At 42.1% G+C, this 16,416-nt stretch overlaps 1 protein-coding gene across 1 annotated transcript; it reads left to right on the top strand.

Annotated features, from left to right (window-relative positions):
• The first annotated feature begins 8,356 nt into the window (after positions 1-8,356).
• Positions 8,357-9,598, top strand: LOC123654811. Its single transcript, XM_045590696.1, has one exon. The coding sequence runs from the start codon at positions 8,357-8,359 to the stop codon at positions 9,596-9,598; it is 1,242 nt and encodes a 413-aa protein (XP_045446652.1).
• Positions 9,599-16,416: the final 6,818 nt, after the last annotated feature.

The raw sequence follows: 16,416 nt of genomic DNA, 5'->3' as shown, positions 1-16,416 counted from the left end.
ATTATATTAATCATTTTGCGATATTAAACCTTTCAGTGTATGCCCCGTTTACACAAGTACGAGAATCCCTATAAAGAGATTGCAATGCTCGTATGAGGATACTACTCACAGCATTCACGAACAATGCCGACCACAATTCATTCCTCATCACTCTATCATAGGTCTTTTCTAAATCCACGAATGCGCATAAGCGATATGCGCATGCGCATATGCGCATAATAGCGATAAGAACACCTTTCCATTTGCGTATTTCTTTCTCCTCCTAATGTATAGTTATTTTTGTTACTTTTAACCGACTCCAAAAAACGTAGAGATTCTTAATTCGACTGGATTTTTGATGTGTTTTATCTCAGAACCTTTACTATGTGGACTACCAATGATTATTTTTTTAATTAAAAGGTGCTGCTTGGCATGAGGTCCCATTTAAATTTAATTGAGATCAGACTAGTACTTTTCAGTTATCTCTAATTCGTGTTATCTTGACAATGTTATCGACGATCTACATTGTATTATACCTCATAAATTTTTATGGGGTGTATCGATTTAAAAGATAAAAATTTAAAGAGTATTTTCAGTTATCTCCAATCAGACAAATTTTCTTGATTATTGTCTCATTTACCTATATTGTGTTACTGGTCGATGTAATTGAAGTTGATTTTTTTCTCGTTTGCTAGCAAACACTATTTATTTAGTTTTGGTTGTACTTATTGTTGTTGTTATTTTATACAACTAGGTTGACAATCAAGCGCACGGCTCACTTGAAGGTAAGCGTTTGACATAGCCTATAGACACTCGAAACATCAGAAGTATCGCAAGCAAGTTGCCGACTCTATCCCCAATTTTAAAAGTAGAAAAAATTTGAAAACGCTTTTATTAAGCTGTGATCTTCTGTACGGTCGAGGTACTACACCAGACAGGCTACTCTATGACATCTGATGTGAAGCGGTTACCAGAAAACAAACGAGTAAAAAAAAAACCTTAAAGAAATATTTAAAAATTATGCTTAGAATGTAAACGCACAACTTATTATTTTAAGATATTACATACAACTAATTATTTCATAAATAAATACAAATACAAACTAAAGGTCATTTCGAACAATCACTAGTCTTATTTTGTTCATGATGTTTGTTAATCCTTTCGTCCCAGATGTGAGATGAACAATGATCGTTTCGTAACACACACAGATACAATATAATAATTTATATTTGTTAGTTTACTTTGTTTGCAAAATATATAATAAAATATAATGATATATCTTACTTTATATCAAACAATCTTATTGTTATTTTACTTAACGTTAGAATCCTAATCAATAATCAAGCTCAATTTATGTCTATGTTTGATAGTATGAAGAAGTAAGCCTATGAGGTACTCTGTGCTATGGTAAACACTTGACAACGATTAACATCCTATAAGTATAAGACTTTATTCTTTAATGGTTGATAAGAGCCAATGTGTCTCCCTTTTCTATTCCTAAGTAAGTTTCCTAGTAATTGTGGCATGCACTTATAAGCATCAAGTGACATTCGTTTCAGCCTGTAATATCCCACTGCTGGGCATAGACCTCTTTCTCCATCTAGGAGAAGAATCAGAGCTTAATCCACCGCTGCTGTAATGCGGGTTGGCGGTTCCTTACTATGAGTAACGATCGCTGTCAAGTGTAAATGATAATAACCGGTACCGACGGCTTAACGTGCTCTCCGAGGCACGGGGGGAGCCCCGAACAACATTCAAACATCTATTATTAGGAACAACTCTAATCATACTCTTGAATTGAATTTTAACGGGACCACGTGACAGGCAATAGATTACGAATACAGAAAGAAGTATGGGGTATAATATACATTAAAAAAAACCATCTATAACGTACATATGGGCGCAAATCGCCAACTATCGGCAATAATTGGAAACTATTGATATTTATGTTTTAGTTTAATGTTAAAGTGAATATATTATAGGAATATCTGAAATGTGTAAGATTTAAATAGTTACTTTGTAAACATAAAACCGTTACTTATTGAGATCTGATATTTAATAGACACTGTTTTGACTGTTTGAATGTTTTGAAGACGTTTGATGTTTCATTTATTGTTAAAATACTCAATTTACTGTGTAAATATTCGAATTAATATCTATTATAATTAATATAATTATTTTATACTGAATTTTATTATTTTATGCAATAAGTCTTTTTTAATTTCATTTCGAATCTTGCTTGCAGCGCCATCTTTACATTGACTAATGTTTGTTTACATTAATGTTTGTTCAGATTAAATTAAGTAACCTTTATATTATATAAATCATTTTAACTTATTTAAATTCGTTAAAACATTTATTATACATATTAAGATGTATTTCAAGAATTATTTTACAGTATCTAATTTTATTTGTTAATTTTAAAAGGAGTTGTATTTGATTGTAAGATAACTATAAAAGCAGTTGATTTATGAAAAGATCAGGCTGTTCTATACGAGCAACTGTGTGTTAATAAACCGAGAAAATCTTAGTGTGTTTTTCACTCTAATGGACTCCGAACGAGGAAACTCTGGCGTATCGCCGACAGCAGCGGTGGGATCACAGCCCCAAGACTTCACAGGGCCTCCAGATGGAACAACCTTTACTATGGAACAAGTGATGGGTCTCCTAACCTCCATAACGAAAACTGCTGCGACAAGCGCTGCGAGAGCGACGTTATCTACGGAGACTGCACCCTTACGGCGGCACCATGACTTTTATCTACCACCGTTCAACCCTGACGAAAGATCGCATGACATCAGGGACTGGTGTGCTAACGTGGACGAAACAATTACGAAATTGAATATTTCGCCTCATGAAGCTCGAATGAAGGCCATCTTGCAATTGAGAGGGCGAGCAAAGACATGGACTGACGCCTGGTCACTACATTCAACCACGTGGGAACAAGTGAAGGAAGAGCTGATTCATACGTTTGGTAATGAGTTCCGGTACGCGGACGACGTGCAGAAATGGCGGAGCTACACTTCGGATCAAGCGAGCAGCTACGCTGAATATGCTACAACGGCTTGGACGCTCTTCAGGAGGGTTCGACCAGAAGATGCCGATGCCGAGGTAGTGGAAGCACTGATCACAGGTATTTATCCTGAGTTTATTCGTTCTGAGTTGTTGAGAAATACCCCCAATTCACTCCCCAAATTAGTATCGGTATTAAAAACATTCCGAAAACGTAAAATTGAAAATAGAGAGAGTAAATATAATGATGTTAAGAAACCACGTTTCACGGGACCTTCAAAGGATCAAGTCATATGTTTTAATTGCAATAAGCCAGGTCATTTCTCGCGAGACTGCAAAAGTACCTCTAAAACCAACCCTGTTTTACCCCAATCAAATAATAATTCTAATTACCGTGGCAGTCTTAATAACACTAAGGTTATTGAGTGTGAATACTGTCATCGTAAGGGTCACTTAGAGAAAAATTGTTACCGCCGTCAAAGTGATGAACGTAACACCTCAAATAAAACTGTTAACTATTGTTCATCTATTAAGCGTAGCACTTTTAATGTAATTATTGGTAATAAAAGTTATAACTGTCTTTTTGATACTGGAGCCGACTGTTCATTAATTCGAGAGAAAATAGCTGGCTCCGTTGCCGGAAAACGTAAGCAAGTTAATGTGAAGTTTATCGGTATTGGGGGTCAAACAGTTATTTCAAAACAAAGCATTACGACTATTGTTGAAATTGATAACGTTCGCTTAGAGCTCGAGTTTTATGTAATAGGTGATAATGAAACTCAATTTGACATTTTAATAGGTTTTAATCTTCTAAAAATACCCGGCCTTAGCGTTACCCTTACCGAGGAAAATATATCTATTAATCGCGAGTTTTTTATCAATGAATGTTTAAATTTGACACCCTCTTTTGAATTAGATACTGACCTTACTGACTTAACTCAAGTTAAAGAAATCTATCGTATTATCAATAAGTTCAGGGATAGTTTCACATCTGGGAACCGCGTGTCACAGGTGACCACCGGGGAGCTAAAAATTAGATTAAAAAATCCCGATAAGATCGTGCAACGCCGACCATATCGTTTGTCCCCTATGGAACGTGAGAAAGTCCGGGATATTATTAAGGACTTAAAAGAAAATGGTATAATAAGAGATAGCTCATCCCCGTTCAGCAGCCCTATATTATTAGTTAAGAAAAAGGACGGCACGGACCGACTTTGCGTTGATTTCCGAGAGTTAAATTCAAATACTGTTAGAGATAATTATCCTTTACCCCTTATAGCAGACCAAATTGATAGATTAGGCAAAGCTCGATATTATAGTTGTTTAGACATGGCTTCCGGTTTCCACGGTATTCCTATAGCAGAAGACTCTATCGAGAAGACGGCCTTTGTGACGCCGGATGGGCAGTTTGAATATCTTCGAATGTCCTTTGGTCTATGCAATGCCCCTTCCGTATACCAACGCGCCATAAATGCCGCCTTAGGTGATTATAAAGATAATATTGCTTTAGTTTATGTTGACGATATTTTGGTTGTATCTGAATCTGTACAGCAGGGTTTGATAAATTTGAATCTTGTTTTGACTAGGTTAACTCAGGCTGGGTTTTCTCTAAATATTGGCAAATGTTCTTTCCTCAAAACTAAAATTGAGTATCTTGGTAACATTATTGAAAATGGCACTGTTAGGCCAAGCCCGAAAAAAATTCAGGCTCTTACTGACTCTTCCACGCCTAAAAATGTAAAAGAAGTTAGGCAATTTAACGGCTTAGCTGGTTATTTCCGAAAATTTGTACCCAATTTCTCTAAAATCATGGCTCCTTTATACAATCTAACTAAAGCAAATGTTTCCTTTAAATGGACTGAACAACATGAACTTGCTCGACGAGAAGTAATTACCATTCTCACATCTTCCCCAGTTCTAACTATATTTGATCCAAAACTGCCAACGGAGTTACATACAGATGCCAGCTCAATTGGTTATGGCGCCGTATTGATTCAGAGACAAGACGGGAATCCTTTAGTAGTAGCTTACTTTAGTATGAGAACTTCAGATACAGAGAGTAAATATCACTCGTACGAATTAGAGACTCTTGCAGTTGTGAAAGCTATAAAACATTTTCGCCACTTCCTTCATGGCCGGTCATTTAAAGTAGTCACAGACTGTAATTCCTTAAAAGCTTCAAGGCACAAACGCAACCTAACCCCCAGAGTGCATAGGTGGTGGGCCTTCTTACAAAATTTTCAATTTGAAATTGAATACCGCAAGGGCGATAAACTTGCCCATGCTGACTTCTTCAGTCGTAACCCAGTTGAAAATTCTAACGAACGTCGATTAAACCAGTGTTTAGAATTTAAAAAATCAAGACCCTTAATATGGACCGTTAATACCTCGACTCTTGACCACAACTGGCTCCTTATAGAACAAAAACGCGATTCAACTCTGGCTAGTATTGTTGAGCAATTGAAAAGTGATTCGATTCCCAAAAATATCTCCGATACTTACGTTATACTTCAGGATAAATTACTAAGACGTAAAGTACAGATTAATAACAAGACTCATAAGTTAATTATAGTCCCACGTAATTATAGATGGAATCTTATATCTCATTATCATGATAACCTTCAACATTTTGGCTGGGAAAAGATCCTTGAAAAATTACGAGAGCAGTATTGGTTCCCTAATATGACCAGATTAGTTAGAAAATTTGTAGAAAATTGCGTCATGTGTAGAGTAAGAAAAGGAGCATCTGGTGCTAGACTAGACTTTACATCCCATTGACAAATTAACTGTTCCTTTCCATACCGTGCACGCAGATATAACTGGAAGAATGAACGGAAAACGCAATGAACCAGAATATGCTTTTGTGTTTATTGACGGCTTCACGAAGTATGTCCATATGATTTACACAAATGATCGTACAAGCGAAACTGCTATTAAATGTTTTCAAAATCTAATTTCAATATTTGGCTCTCCATCACGATTAATTACCGACCAAGATAAAAGTATGACTTCTACAGAGTTTAAAAACTTTTGCGAACGATATGGAATTCAACACCACGTAGTAGCAAAGGGAGCGAGTAGGGCTAATGGTCAGGTTGAACGATTAATGAAAGTTATAAAAGATAATATGTCTGTTGTAGAACTATGTCGGCCATGGCACACAGCTTTACAAGAATTACAATTAGCTATAAACTGTACAATATCAAAAAGTACAGGTAAAAGTCCCATGGAATTATTATTAGGAAAAAGATGTTCCCCACCTGCCATTAAAATATTACAAATTGACGATGACATACTTACAGACGACTTAGAGGAAGTTAGATTAATTGCTAAAAAACGGATGGACGAGCGGTCCCTTAGCGATAAAACTCGTTTTGATAAAGGTAAAGCCACAATCCATCCATTTAAAGTCGGTGACTTCGTCTTAATGCGACGCCATGAACGGCACACTACTAAGTTAGGCTCTAAATATGAAGGTCCAATGGAAATTTTAGAAATATTACCAAATGATCGATATAAGCTTAAGCATGTTAATCTTCGTGGCTGTTCAGAAAAGATTGCAAGTCACGATGCCTTACGTCCTGCTCCCATAGCTCAATCAGACCCTTTCAATGATTCTGACAACTCAGACGAATTGACCGTATGGGCAGAGAAATCAGTGGAGACCGAGGGTGCTTCCACTTCCCTTGCGGGCAATTTTGATACTATATAATTGCATATGTGCTGATAATTTATATGATTTGTGATTTATTGTAATTATTAATGTGTGTGTGAAATTTATTTTTCCTATCCAGTATCCTTCCTAATACGCTGGCTGGCCACCATGCGTATCCTTTTAAACCTGGTCTTATTGGCTAATTCCCTGGATGGGTGATGCCTTGTGTGTTGGCTAGATCCCAGGATGGGTGATGCCTTGTGTGTCGGCTAGATCCCAGGATGGGTGATGCCTTATGTGTTGACTAGATCCTAGTATAGGCAAGGTCCCACCTGAAATTATGTCATAAAAACAGCGCAAGGGACGCGCTGGAGTCAGTATGGCCGTATGGGCGCAAATCGCCAACTATCGGCAATATTTGGAAACTATTGATATTTATGTTTTAGTTTAATGTTAAAGTGAATATATTATAGGAATATCTGAAATGTGTAAGATTTAAATAGTTACTTTGTAAACATAAAACCGTTACTTATTGAGATCTGATATTTAATAGACACTGTTTTGACTGTTTGAATGTTTTGAAGACGTTTGATGTTTCATTTATTGTTAAAATACTCAATTTACTGTGTAAATATTCGAATTAATATCTATTATAATTAATATAATTATTTTATACTGAATTTTATTATTTTATGCAATAAGTCTTTTTTAATTTCATTTCGAATCTTGCTTGCAGCGCCATCTTTACATTGACTAATGTTTGTTTACATTAATGTTTGTTCAGATTAAATTAAGTAACCTTTATATTATATAAATCATTTTAACTTATTTAAATTCGTTAAAACATTTATTATAAATATTAAGATGTATTTCAAGAATTATTTTACAGTATCTAATTTTATTTGTTAATTTTAAAAGGAGTTGTATTTGATTGTAAGATAACTATAAAAGCAGTTGATTTATGAAAAGATCAGGCTGTTCTATACGAGCAACTGTGTGTTAATAAACCGAGAAAATCTTAGTGTGTTTTTCACTCTAATGGACTCCGAACGAGGAAACTCTGGCGTATCGCCGACATACACAAGGTCGTCTGTTCCTATGGTAAGCAACTTAATGCTTATGTTATCGACTTTTGGGGACTGAGTCACCCTCGTCCGTAGGTGTATACCCCGTTGTGAAACCCTACACGTGGTCCCTGGGTGGTGCCAATCAGGTGACATACTGGTGGTAGGCTCTGGCCGACGGCTCGCGACCACCCACTGAACAAAGTCGTACCGTCAAGCGGTTTCGTGTTTCGGTACGTTGATCGGTGTAGCCGACTGAGAATTTGGGTCGAAAAAGTTGCTCCGCGTGAATTGGCCAGTCTGACTAGCACTGGTGCCGCTGCGTTGTGGTGATTGGTTCTGGAGGGTAGCGGGATCCGAGGCACGGTGCACCGCTGGCCGACCGCAGGTAGTTGGGGGCCCAATTAATGTGCCAGCCACACACGAAAGGCTGCCCCGCCAACTGTCGAAAAATCCCGGGATGCGCCATCGTGCCGGTTGGCGACCGGATGAGAGGGCCCGGTGGACATCTCCGGGGGGGCTCGGGCGTCCCCGCAGTCTCCAGTCCAATCCCCTTTTCCATCGCAGTGATTCTGTGAAAGTCTGAGGGTTAGTAGTGTGGAGCCTCGTTTCACTGCCTTCTTCTCACCTTCCTTCACTCGCCATTATGAATAGGAGTAACAGTAAAAACAAGACAGCACAGCGGTTGCACTCCCTCTCACTCTCAGTGCACCTCTCTAACATTCGAGGTTTGCACTCCAATCTCGTTGCAGTCCACCACCATCTTGAGACTGAGAAACCGGCCCTACTGTTCCTCTCGGAGACGCAGATCTGCAGCCCGTCTGACTCAGCATACTTGTGTTACCCGGGTTATACCTTGGAGCATAATTTTAAACCACACGCGGGTGTTTGCTTATATGCCCGCGACGACATATGCTGCCGGCGTCTTCGTTATCTTGAAGATCCCAGCTTCTCTAACTTGTCGGTTTTGGTGGACACAGGAGTGGAGAAAATTCTTTATGTCTGTGTTTACCGTTCGCACAGCGGAGATCTGGAGACAACCAGGCTTATTCAACACCTTAGTGAGGCGGCTGATGCGGCTCAGCACCGGTATCCTACTGCTCAATTGGTAATGCTGGGGGACTTTAACGCCCACCACCAAGAGTGGCTATTCCCATACCAGCACACTGACCACGCTGGTAGAGAGATTCGCAATCTCGCTTTAGCGCTCAATCTCACCCAGCTGGTCCGGGAAGCAACTAGGGTACCCGATGTTGACTCGCATACTGCCAACTGTTTGGACCTTTTCCTGACAACAGATCCTGAACGCTATTCGGTTTCGGTCTCATCGCCTTTAGGCAGCTCCGACCACTGTCTGGTGAAGTCCATATCCGTCCATTCACCGCCCTTACCCTGCTCCAAAGGCACCCGTAGAATATGGCGATACAAGTCAGCAAACTGGGATGAGATGCGTTCTTTCTTTGCATCGTACCCATGGCGACAGATTTGCTTCTCCTCCGATGATCCCTCATCTTGTGCGAATGCTGTGGCTGATGTTCTGCGTCAGGGAATGGAGTATTACATACCATTCACTGACGCATCAGCATCCGTGGCAGCTCGACCCTGGTTTAATTCTGACTGTTCTCGTGCTGAAGCAGAAAAGAACACTGCTTACTTGGCCTGGGTCGACGCTCGTAACCGCAAGACAACAGACGTGGGTCAGAGGAAGAAAGCCTATAACAGAGCCGCTAAGTCCTGCAAGAAGGCTCTGCGGAAGGCTCGATTTGACCACATTGGCAGAATTGGGACTAGACTTGCGTCATACCTACCTGGTAGTAAAGCCTTTTGGTCCCTGGCCTGGCCAAATCGGTCGAATCGAACTTCTGTCGCCCCTCACTACCTCCACTGATAAAACCCGATGGATCACTAGCCCACACCGCTGAGGAGAAGGCAAACTTGTTTGCAAATCTCTTTGCGGAATCCTCGCATCTTGACTTAGGCAGCGCCACACCTCCAACTTCTTCGATTCGATGCGAGACGTCTATGCCTGAAGTCCGAATCCGTCAAAAAGAGGTCCTTAAAACCTTGCGCAATCTGGACGTAAATAAAGCTAGTGGTCCTGACGGAATACCTGCCATAGTACTCAAAACTTGTGCGCCTGAGTTGTCTCCAATCCTGACACGTCTGTTTCGTCTCTCTCTAGCGACAGGACAAGTGCCGAAAGCCTGGAAGCAAGCTAACGTGCAGCCTGTGCCCAAAAAGGGCAGTCGAGCTGACCCTGTCAATTACAGACCTATTTCCATAACGTCCATACTCTGTAAGAGTATGGAACGTATACTGAATAACCGGCTCCTGGCACACCTTGAGAAGAACGATCTCCTTAGCGACCGACAGTTTGGTTTTCGCCGTAGTCGGTCCACGGGTGATCTTCTGGCGTATGCCACTCACATTTGGAGTGAGGCTATCGAGAAACACGGGGAAGCTATTGCGGTCTCGCTCGATATTTCGAAGGCATTTGACAGGGTCTGGCATGACGGCCTTATTAGCAAACTTCCTTCATACGGCCTACCCGCTTCTCTCTGTGTTTGGATATCTGACTTTTTTTTTTTTTTTTTTTTAATTTAAATTTTAACATCCATAGGCTCTTGAGTGCCCATGCCTTTTTTTATTTAAATTTTAATTTTCAAGTATTGAGGCGTATTATTTTCAACTATACGTGATTCATTTATACGTGAAGACCTTTCATTAGCCAAATGTTGTTTAGTTCAATTTGCTATGTGTTGTTATTTGTGCTGTTGGTTTTCCGAATATTAAATAAATAAATAAATAAATAAACATTGCATTCGAATTACGAACTAAAGCTTATTTTCTCTATTTCGTAGTGAGTCCAGAATTGACCGTGAGAGATATATATAATTATATAATAATAATAATTAGAATAATTATTAGAATTAAATTACATAACAATAACTAGAATAATCACTTACGACTATTTTTTTTTTTTTTTTTTTTTTTTTGTTTTCTTACATGCTCCATTAATTTTATAATGCACTACATGTTTTATAATTTACATTGTGTGACTTACATTGTTAATTTACCGCATTGTCGACGGTCACTCTCATTTTTCTAAACCAGCGCCCGCCGCCAGTTTCGCGAGCACATCCTCAATAACATTCGCATCCCTATTATGGATCGCCATTTTGAGGCTGTGCTCGAGAATCTGCCTACGGTTAGCCTCCACCGCCCTTCTGACGAAGTAGCCAATTGCGTCGTCCTTGTCGTCGGTGTAATAGACACAGGTGTTAGTGTGTCTAGTCACCACGACCACCGCGTGCGAGACACTATCATGGATTCGAAGCCTCTCCGCCCTCGTCTGGATAACAATGACGTTTTCACTCGTCTGTCCCTGCGCCTCATGAATGGTCAGAATTCTCGACCCCTCCCCAGCTCCGTATCCCCGACCTATCAACGCCTTCTTCTCCTCTTGCGTGAAAGTCAGGTACAGGGTCCGGTCCTGTTCTGCTGGTATTCGTGAGTCGGTGAATCCTTCCATGCGCAACGAGTGGATGATCGGGCTCGAGCTGTAGATCCCGTCGTACACCTCACTGATGACGAAAGCAACGTCTTTTGGGTTTCGATGCGTGCAGTACAGCTCGCATGAGATACCTACTGTCAGGTAAGGTCTGCTGTACCGCATCTCGAACAGGTTTTCCCTGTCGATGTACGGCAGCTGGTTTACGTCTCCGATGAGGACCACCTCTTCTGCTGCCGATAGCCGGGCAGCCATGACTATGGCTCCGAAATGGTTCATAAGGGCTTCGTCTACCGTTAATCGGCTTATCTTAACGCCCTTACGAAAACCATTTGCCAGTATGGACGCCATTGTGCGCACCTTCGTTTTGGCCTTATTGCCATAGCGGTGCGCCAACTTCTCTTTAAGATCTTTCGCTTCCTCGATCGTGGTTGTGACTACGACTTCGCCGTCCTCATCGAAGTTCCTGACTATGTGAGTTGTCTTGCCGCATCCGGGTACCCCGTTTGTCCATCTCAGTTGCGGTAGCCTCCAAGCCCCGAAAGCGCCTTCGGCGTCCGGGTCACTCATGATGGTTTTAGCCATCCCGAGCACCCTATCACCCAGCATCACTCTCGTGCACTTGGCCACCACCACCAACGGGTCCCCTTTCGGTGTGTGAAAGGTCTGAATCTCGTCGTTCTGTCCCTCGTCCTCGACTGCGTCCACGAAGCCTGACGTGATGTTGTATGCAGCCATATATCTTCCCGACATGTTGCCCTTGAGGACTTGCCGGGTGTCGTTATTATAAATGGCTGCTTCGGCTTCTTCGAGTTCCATCTCCAGCAACTTTTCATGGTTGTACTGGTAGGTCTGCATGATTTTCTTGCATATGGCCAGGCTTACCTCTCGGTTAGCATTTGTTATGGCCAGGAACTCGATCAGCGCATTTTCCGCATGCTGTAGTGGTGTGGATGCTGGTCGAAGTCTGGGTGGTGTTACTTACCCCATGTCGGCCCTCGTTCGAGTGGCTGATGGTGCTTGAGAGTACCTCGGACTTTCGTCCTTGGTAAATCTGCTTATTGCTTTCATTTGCAGCTCACTCGTTTCCGCCAATTTTGGGGAAAGGTGGGACAGTCGTTTACCTCTTTTGGGGGAGATGGTAGCCTGGATGAACTTTGCTATCGCCACCAGTCGGGGCTTCGCCTTTTGAGTATTGTCTTCGGGGTCGCGTCGTCCCTCCATTATCTTTTTCGCCTCAGCCTTTTGTTGCAGTCGCTCCGAGCCACTGAGAGCAGTCTCCTCGAGAGTCGGCCATGCAGGGGGTGAAAGTGGTTGTGATCTGGGCTTTAAGTAGCCCAGATCCTCCCCCCTGTCCTCATAGGCTATGATTTGGTGGTGTCTTGACGCTAGTAGGCAGCCGTATCTATCCGATACGCCACCTCTATCGTAACCAACTCTCATAGAGTCCACGCTGATTTTTCCAGGGACACCCCCGGAGGATTCACCCAGCTGTTGCAGCCACGAGCTGGCCTGCGCAAAGGCTGACTTCTCCCCCCACTCGAATAGCACTATCGCTTTATTGTGCAATTGCACCAGACGGCAGGTAGAGTCGTCCCCGTATTTTTGCGCAAGCGTATCGATCTTTGATTTTTTAACGCTTGTTTTTTCTGTGCTACCTTTTAACAGCAGGGCGAGCCCCGGGGAAACCACCAGTCGATCCCGCCCCTCGAAGCGACAGAAACTTACTCCCAATCTCTCCGCTTCATTGTCCATGAAGAGGGCTATGCATTTGGTGCTTATGCCCACTTCTCCGCTACGGTTGCCTTCTCCAAGTAGGGACTCTATCGTCTTGCTCGGAGCAGGTGATTCCGGAGGTGCGTTTTGATTGGCCCTCCTCTGTATAATCTTCAGCAGAGGAGACCGGATGGTCTGGGTGATGTGGCCCAGCAGCGTTCGGGGTTGTGGGCACTGAATGGCAGGCACGGTAGTCGACCGATCTGTTTGTTGTGTTTGTGTATGTGTAATTGTATTTGTATTTGCGGTGACTGTGTGTGTGGTCTGTGGTACGGATGTCACAGCTAGAGGTAGAGTGGTTGAGCCATTTCTTTTGGCAGCCCTTGATGCGGCGCTTCTTGCGAATGCGAGGAAGACAGCCCTTTCGGCATCATTCTCCATGATGGTGTGGAGCGAAGATTGCTCTAGTCTCTTCTGGAGTTTTATTTCCAAATCCAGTCTCTCTTTGCTAAATCTCGGGCATTCCAATATGATATGTAGAATCGTCTCCTCGCAATCCGGATCGCAAATACACGAAGGACCGTCTCGGAGGTGGAATCTGTGAAGATACGCCGCAAATCCTCCGTGGCCGGTCAGAATCTGTGTGTCGACAGGTGTAAGCGCCGATTTCCTTACCAGTTTGCAAGCGGTCTTTGCATCTGGTAGGAATATTTTCGTAACCGATCCAGTTTCCGAAGAATTGTATCTTTCCTGCCACAATCTGACGGTCTCTTCCCGTATCAGCCGTCTGACGTACGATATAGGTACTTTATCGTAGTCAGGGGCTGTTTTCTTAGTAAGGGCCGCCTTTTTGGCCAATTCGTCCGCTCTTTCATTGCCCGGTGTTCCCACGTGAGCCTTCAACCAAAAGAACCGCACTGTCCTATTTTCCTCATGGATCTGCCTGATGCAACTCTTCATCTCAATGGCCAGAGGGTGAGTTGCCGAAGGACTCCTAAGTAGATCGAGTGACGATCTAGAGTCGCTCAAGATGTTAATAGAGCCCTCCTTCGACTTTCTTGCCATGGATATCTGACTTCCTGAGGGATCGATCGATCCGCGTAGTTATAGACGGTTGCGATTCCGATCGTTTGGCCATCAATGCCGGGGTTCCTCAGGGGTCTGTACTCTCGGCAACGCTATTCTTGCTGCACATCAATGACCTGCTCAAGCCCGGAACCTTTGGGTATGCAGATGACAGCACCGTTGTCGAGCGTTACGTGTCCAACGCACGAGCGAGTGGGTCTGAGATCCAATCGCTGAGGGAAGCTATGATTCAGCGTCTGAACTTGTCCCTTAAAGCTGTCTCCGATTGGGGTGACGCAAACCTGGTCAAGTTCAACGCCTCTAAGACCCAGGCGTGTCTTTTTTCGGCAAAGCGGAGTCCTTTCCATCTGACTCCCTCTTTCCGAGGTGTACCCGTGCCCATAACCGGCCGCCTAGAGCTTCTTGGCGTTACTTTGTCATCCACCCTCAATTTCGGCTCATACATAGAGACGAAGGCCCAAACAGCTGCCAGAAAACTGGGCGTCCTCTCGAAGGTGAGACAGTACTTCACTCCGGAACAGCTTCTAAATTTATATCAAGCGCAAGTTCGATCATGCATGGAGTACTGCTCTCATCTTTGGGATGGCTCAGCCAAGTACCAGCTGGAGCTTCTCGAGTCGATTGACAGACGAGCCAGGAGGCTCATCGGTGATGATGCACTGGTCGCTGCAAAGCTGCAAAGCTTGCGTCATCGACGGAGGGTGGCCGGCCTGTCGGTATTTTATCGGATACACTTCGGAGAGTGTGCGCAGGAACTCCATAACCTGATTCCCCCTGCCCCCTTCCATCATCGTACAACCAGACGCTCTGCGTTACGCCACCCTTATATGGTTGACATTCCCCTTATACGCACTAAGCGATTCGCTAGTACATTCTTGATCCGTACAGCCAAAGAATGGAACTCTCTACCAGCGTCTGTGTTTCCAGAAAATTATAACCTGGGGATCTTTAAGTCGCGAGTGAATAGGTTACTTCTAGGTAAGCGTGCTCCATCTTAGACCGCATTTTCACTTATCATCAGGTGAAATAGTGGTCAAACGCAAGCCTATCTTAGTATAAAAAAAAAAAAAAAGTTATCGACTGTTATAAATATTTTTTTTCAATAAATACATATAAATAATACTTTTATAATATATAAATACATATATCAAACCTATACTCGAGACGGGAGTTGACCGCAACCACCGTACAGCGCAGAAAGTAGGGTCACTGCAAACTGAGCCAACAGGCTAGTCAAAAAGTACAATCGGTAAATGTTTAGAATTTCCTAATGTGTGGGTAACACAAAAATATAAAGAAAAAAAACGTACAAAGTATAATCGGGTTATAACCTCCCAATTTTTTATGTCGGATAAAAATTATTATAAACTATTGAATAACACTAGATTCTATTAATCTATTTCTTATAAGGAAAATGACTATCAAATATGCAGGTTTTTTATTATATGTAGGCGGTAGACAAGTGTGTAGGCGAAATTGAATTATTAAAATAATAATAGACATACTGACGACTGACATTGCTCAAGAGATGAAGACGAGCTTAGTTCACAATATATAGCTCTTGATGCCCTTATTCATATTTAACTGATCGTAAGTAAAACGAATTGTTTTAAAAGATATAAGAACGGGCCTTGAGTTGATAGTTGGTGGACAGTCGATGGTGGTCATAACATTTCAATGTAAAAGAAAACGGTTGTTGGAAAATCTTACAAATACGCAATAATTTTAACACTATAAGTTGTTATGAACACGGAAAGTTAAATTTAGGCAAAGTTAACTGAGGTAGGGTACAGAAGTAAATATCCTGTTCAAAATCTGAAGTAATCCAATTGAGGAAGTACTTCCACCTTACAGAAGATCCTGTGACCTTCTGTAAGTCGAAGTATGCTAAATAATACTGCTTTTTGGCAATGTTGTGTTCCCGTGGTCATTTAGGTAGGTACAGCTTCTGGGTGGGATTGGGGGTTGGGTCGGCAACGCGCTTGCAATGCTTTTGTTGTTGCAGCTGTCGAGTTACCGTAATCACTTACGATCAAGCAAGACGTATGCTTGTTGCCGACCCAGTTGTATATAAAAAATATAATATATATTGTGAATATTTTATTCTTTTATATAGAGTTTTTTTCTTGACCACGAATTTTCGTAGTGATAATAGCAGGTTACTATTTCGCCAGCGGTTGTATGTTTGATCGTCATTCATGTAAAATGTTGGTATAAACGGTATATGAGAGAACAACACACACTGGCGTCTGTAACGTCGTCGGAATATCAGGTCTTCATAATTACAATAGTGGTAAGTTCTGTAAAAATAAAAGTCTTCATTGTGACCACTCACACACACTTCAGCCTATCGCAGTCCACTGTTGGACATAGGCTTCCCGAAGTTCGCGCCA

Source organism: Melitaea cinxia, chromosome 6 (assembly GCF_905220565.1).
Source record: "Melitaea cinxia chromosome 6, ilMelCinx1.1, whole genome shotgun sequence".
Classification (NCBI taxonomy): Eukaryota; Metazoa; Arthropoda; class Insecta; order Lepidoptera; family Nymphalidae; genus Melitaea; species Melitaea cinxia.
This window is presented reverse-complemented; position numbering and strand designations above follow the sequence as displayed.

Coding starts and splice junctions, on each gene's coding strand:
- LOC123654811 (XM_045590696.1), top strand. CDS start 8,357: ATGAATAGGAGTAACAGTAAAAACAAGACAGCACAGCGGTTGCACTCC.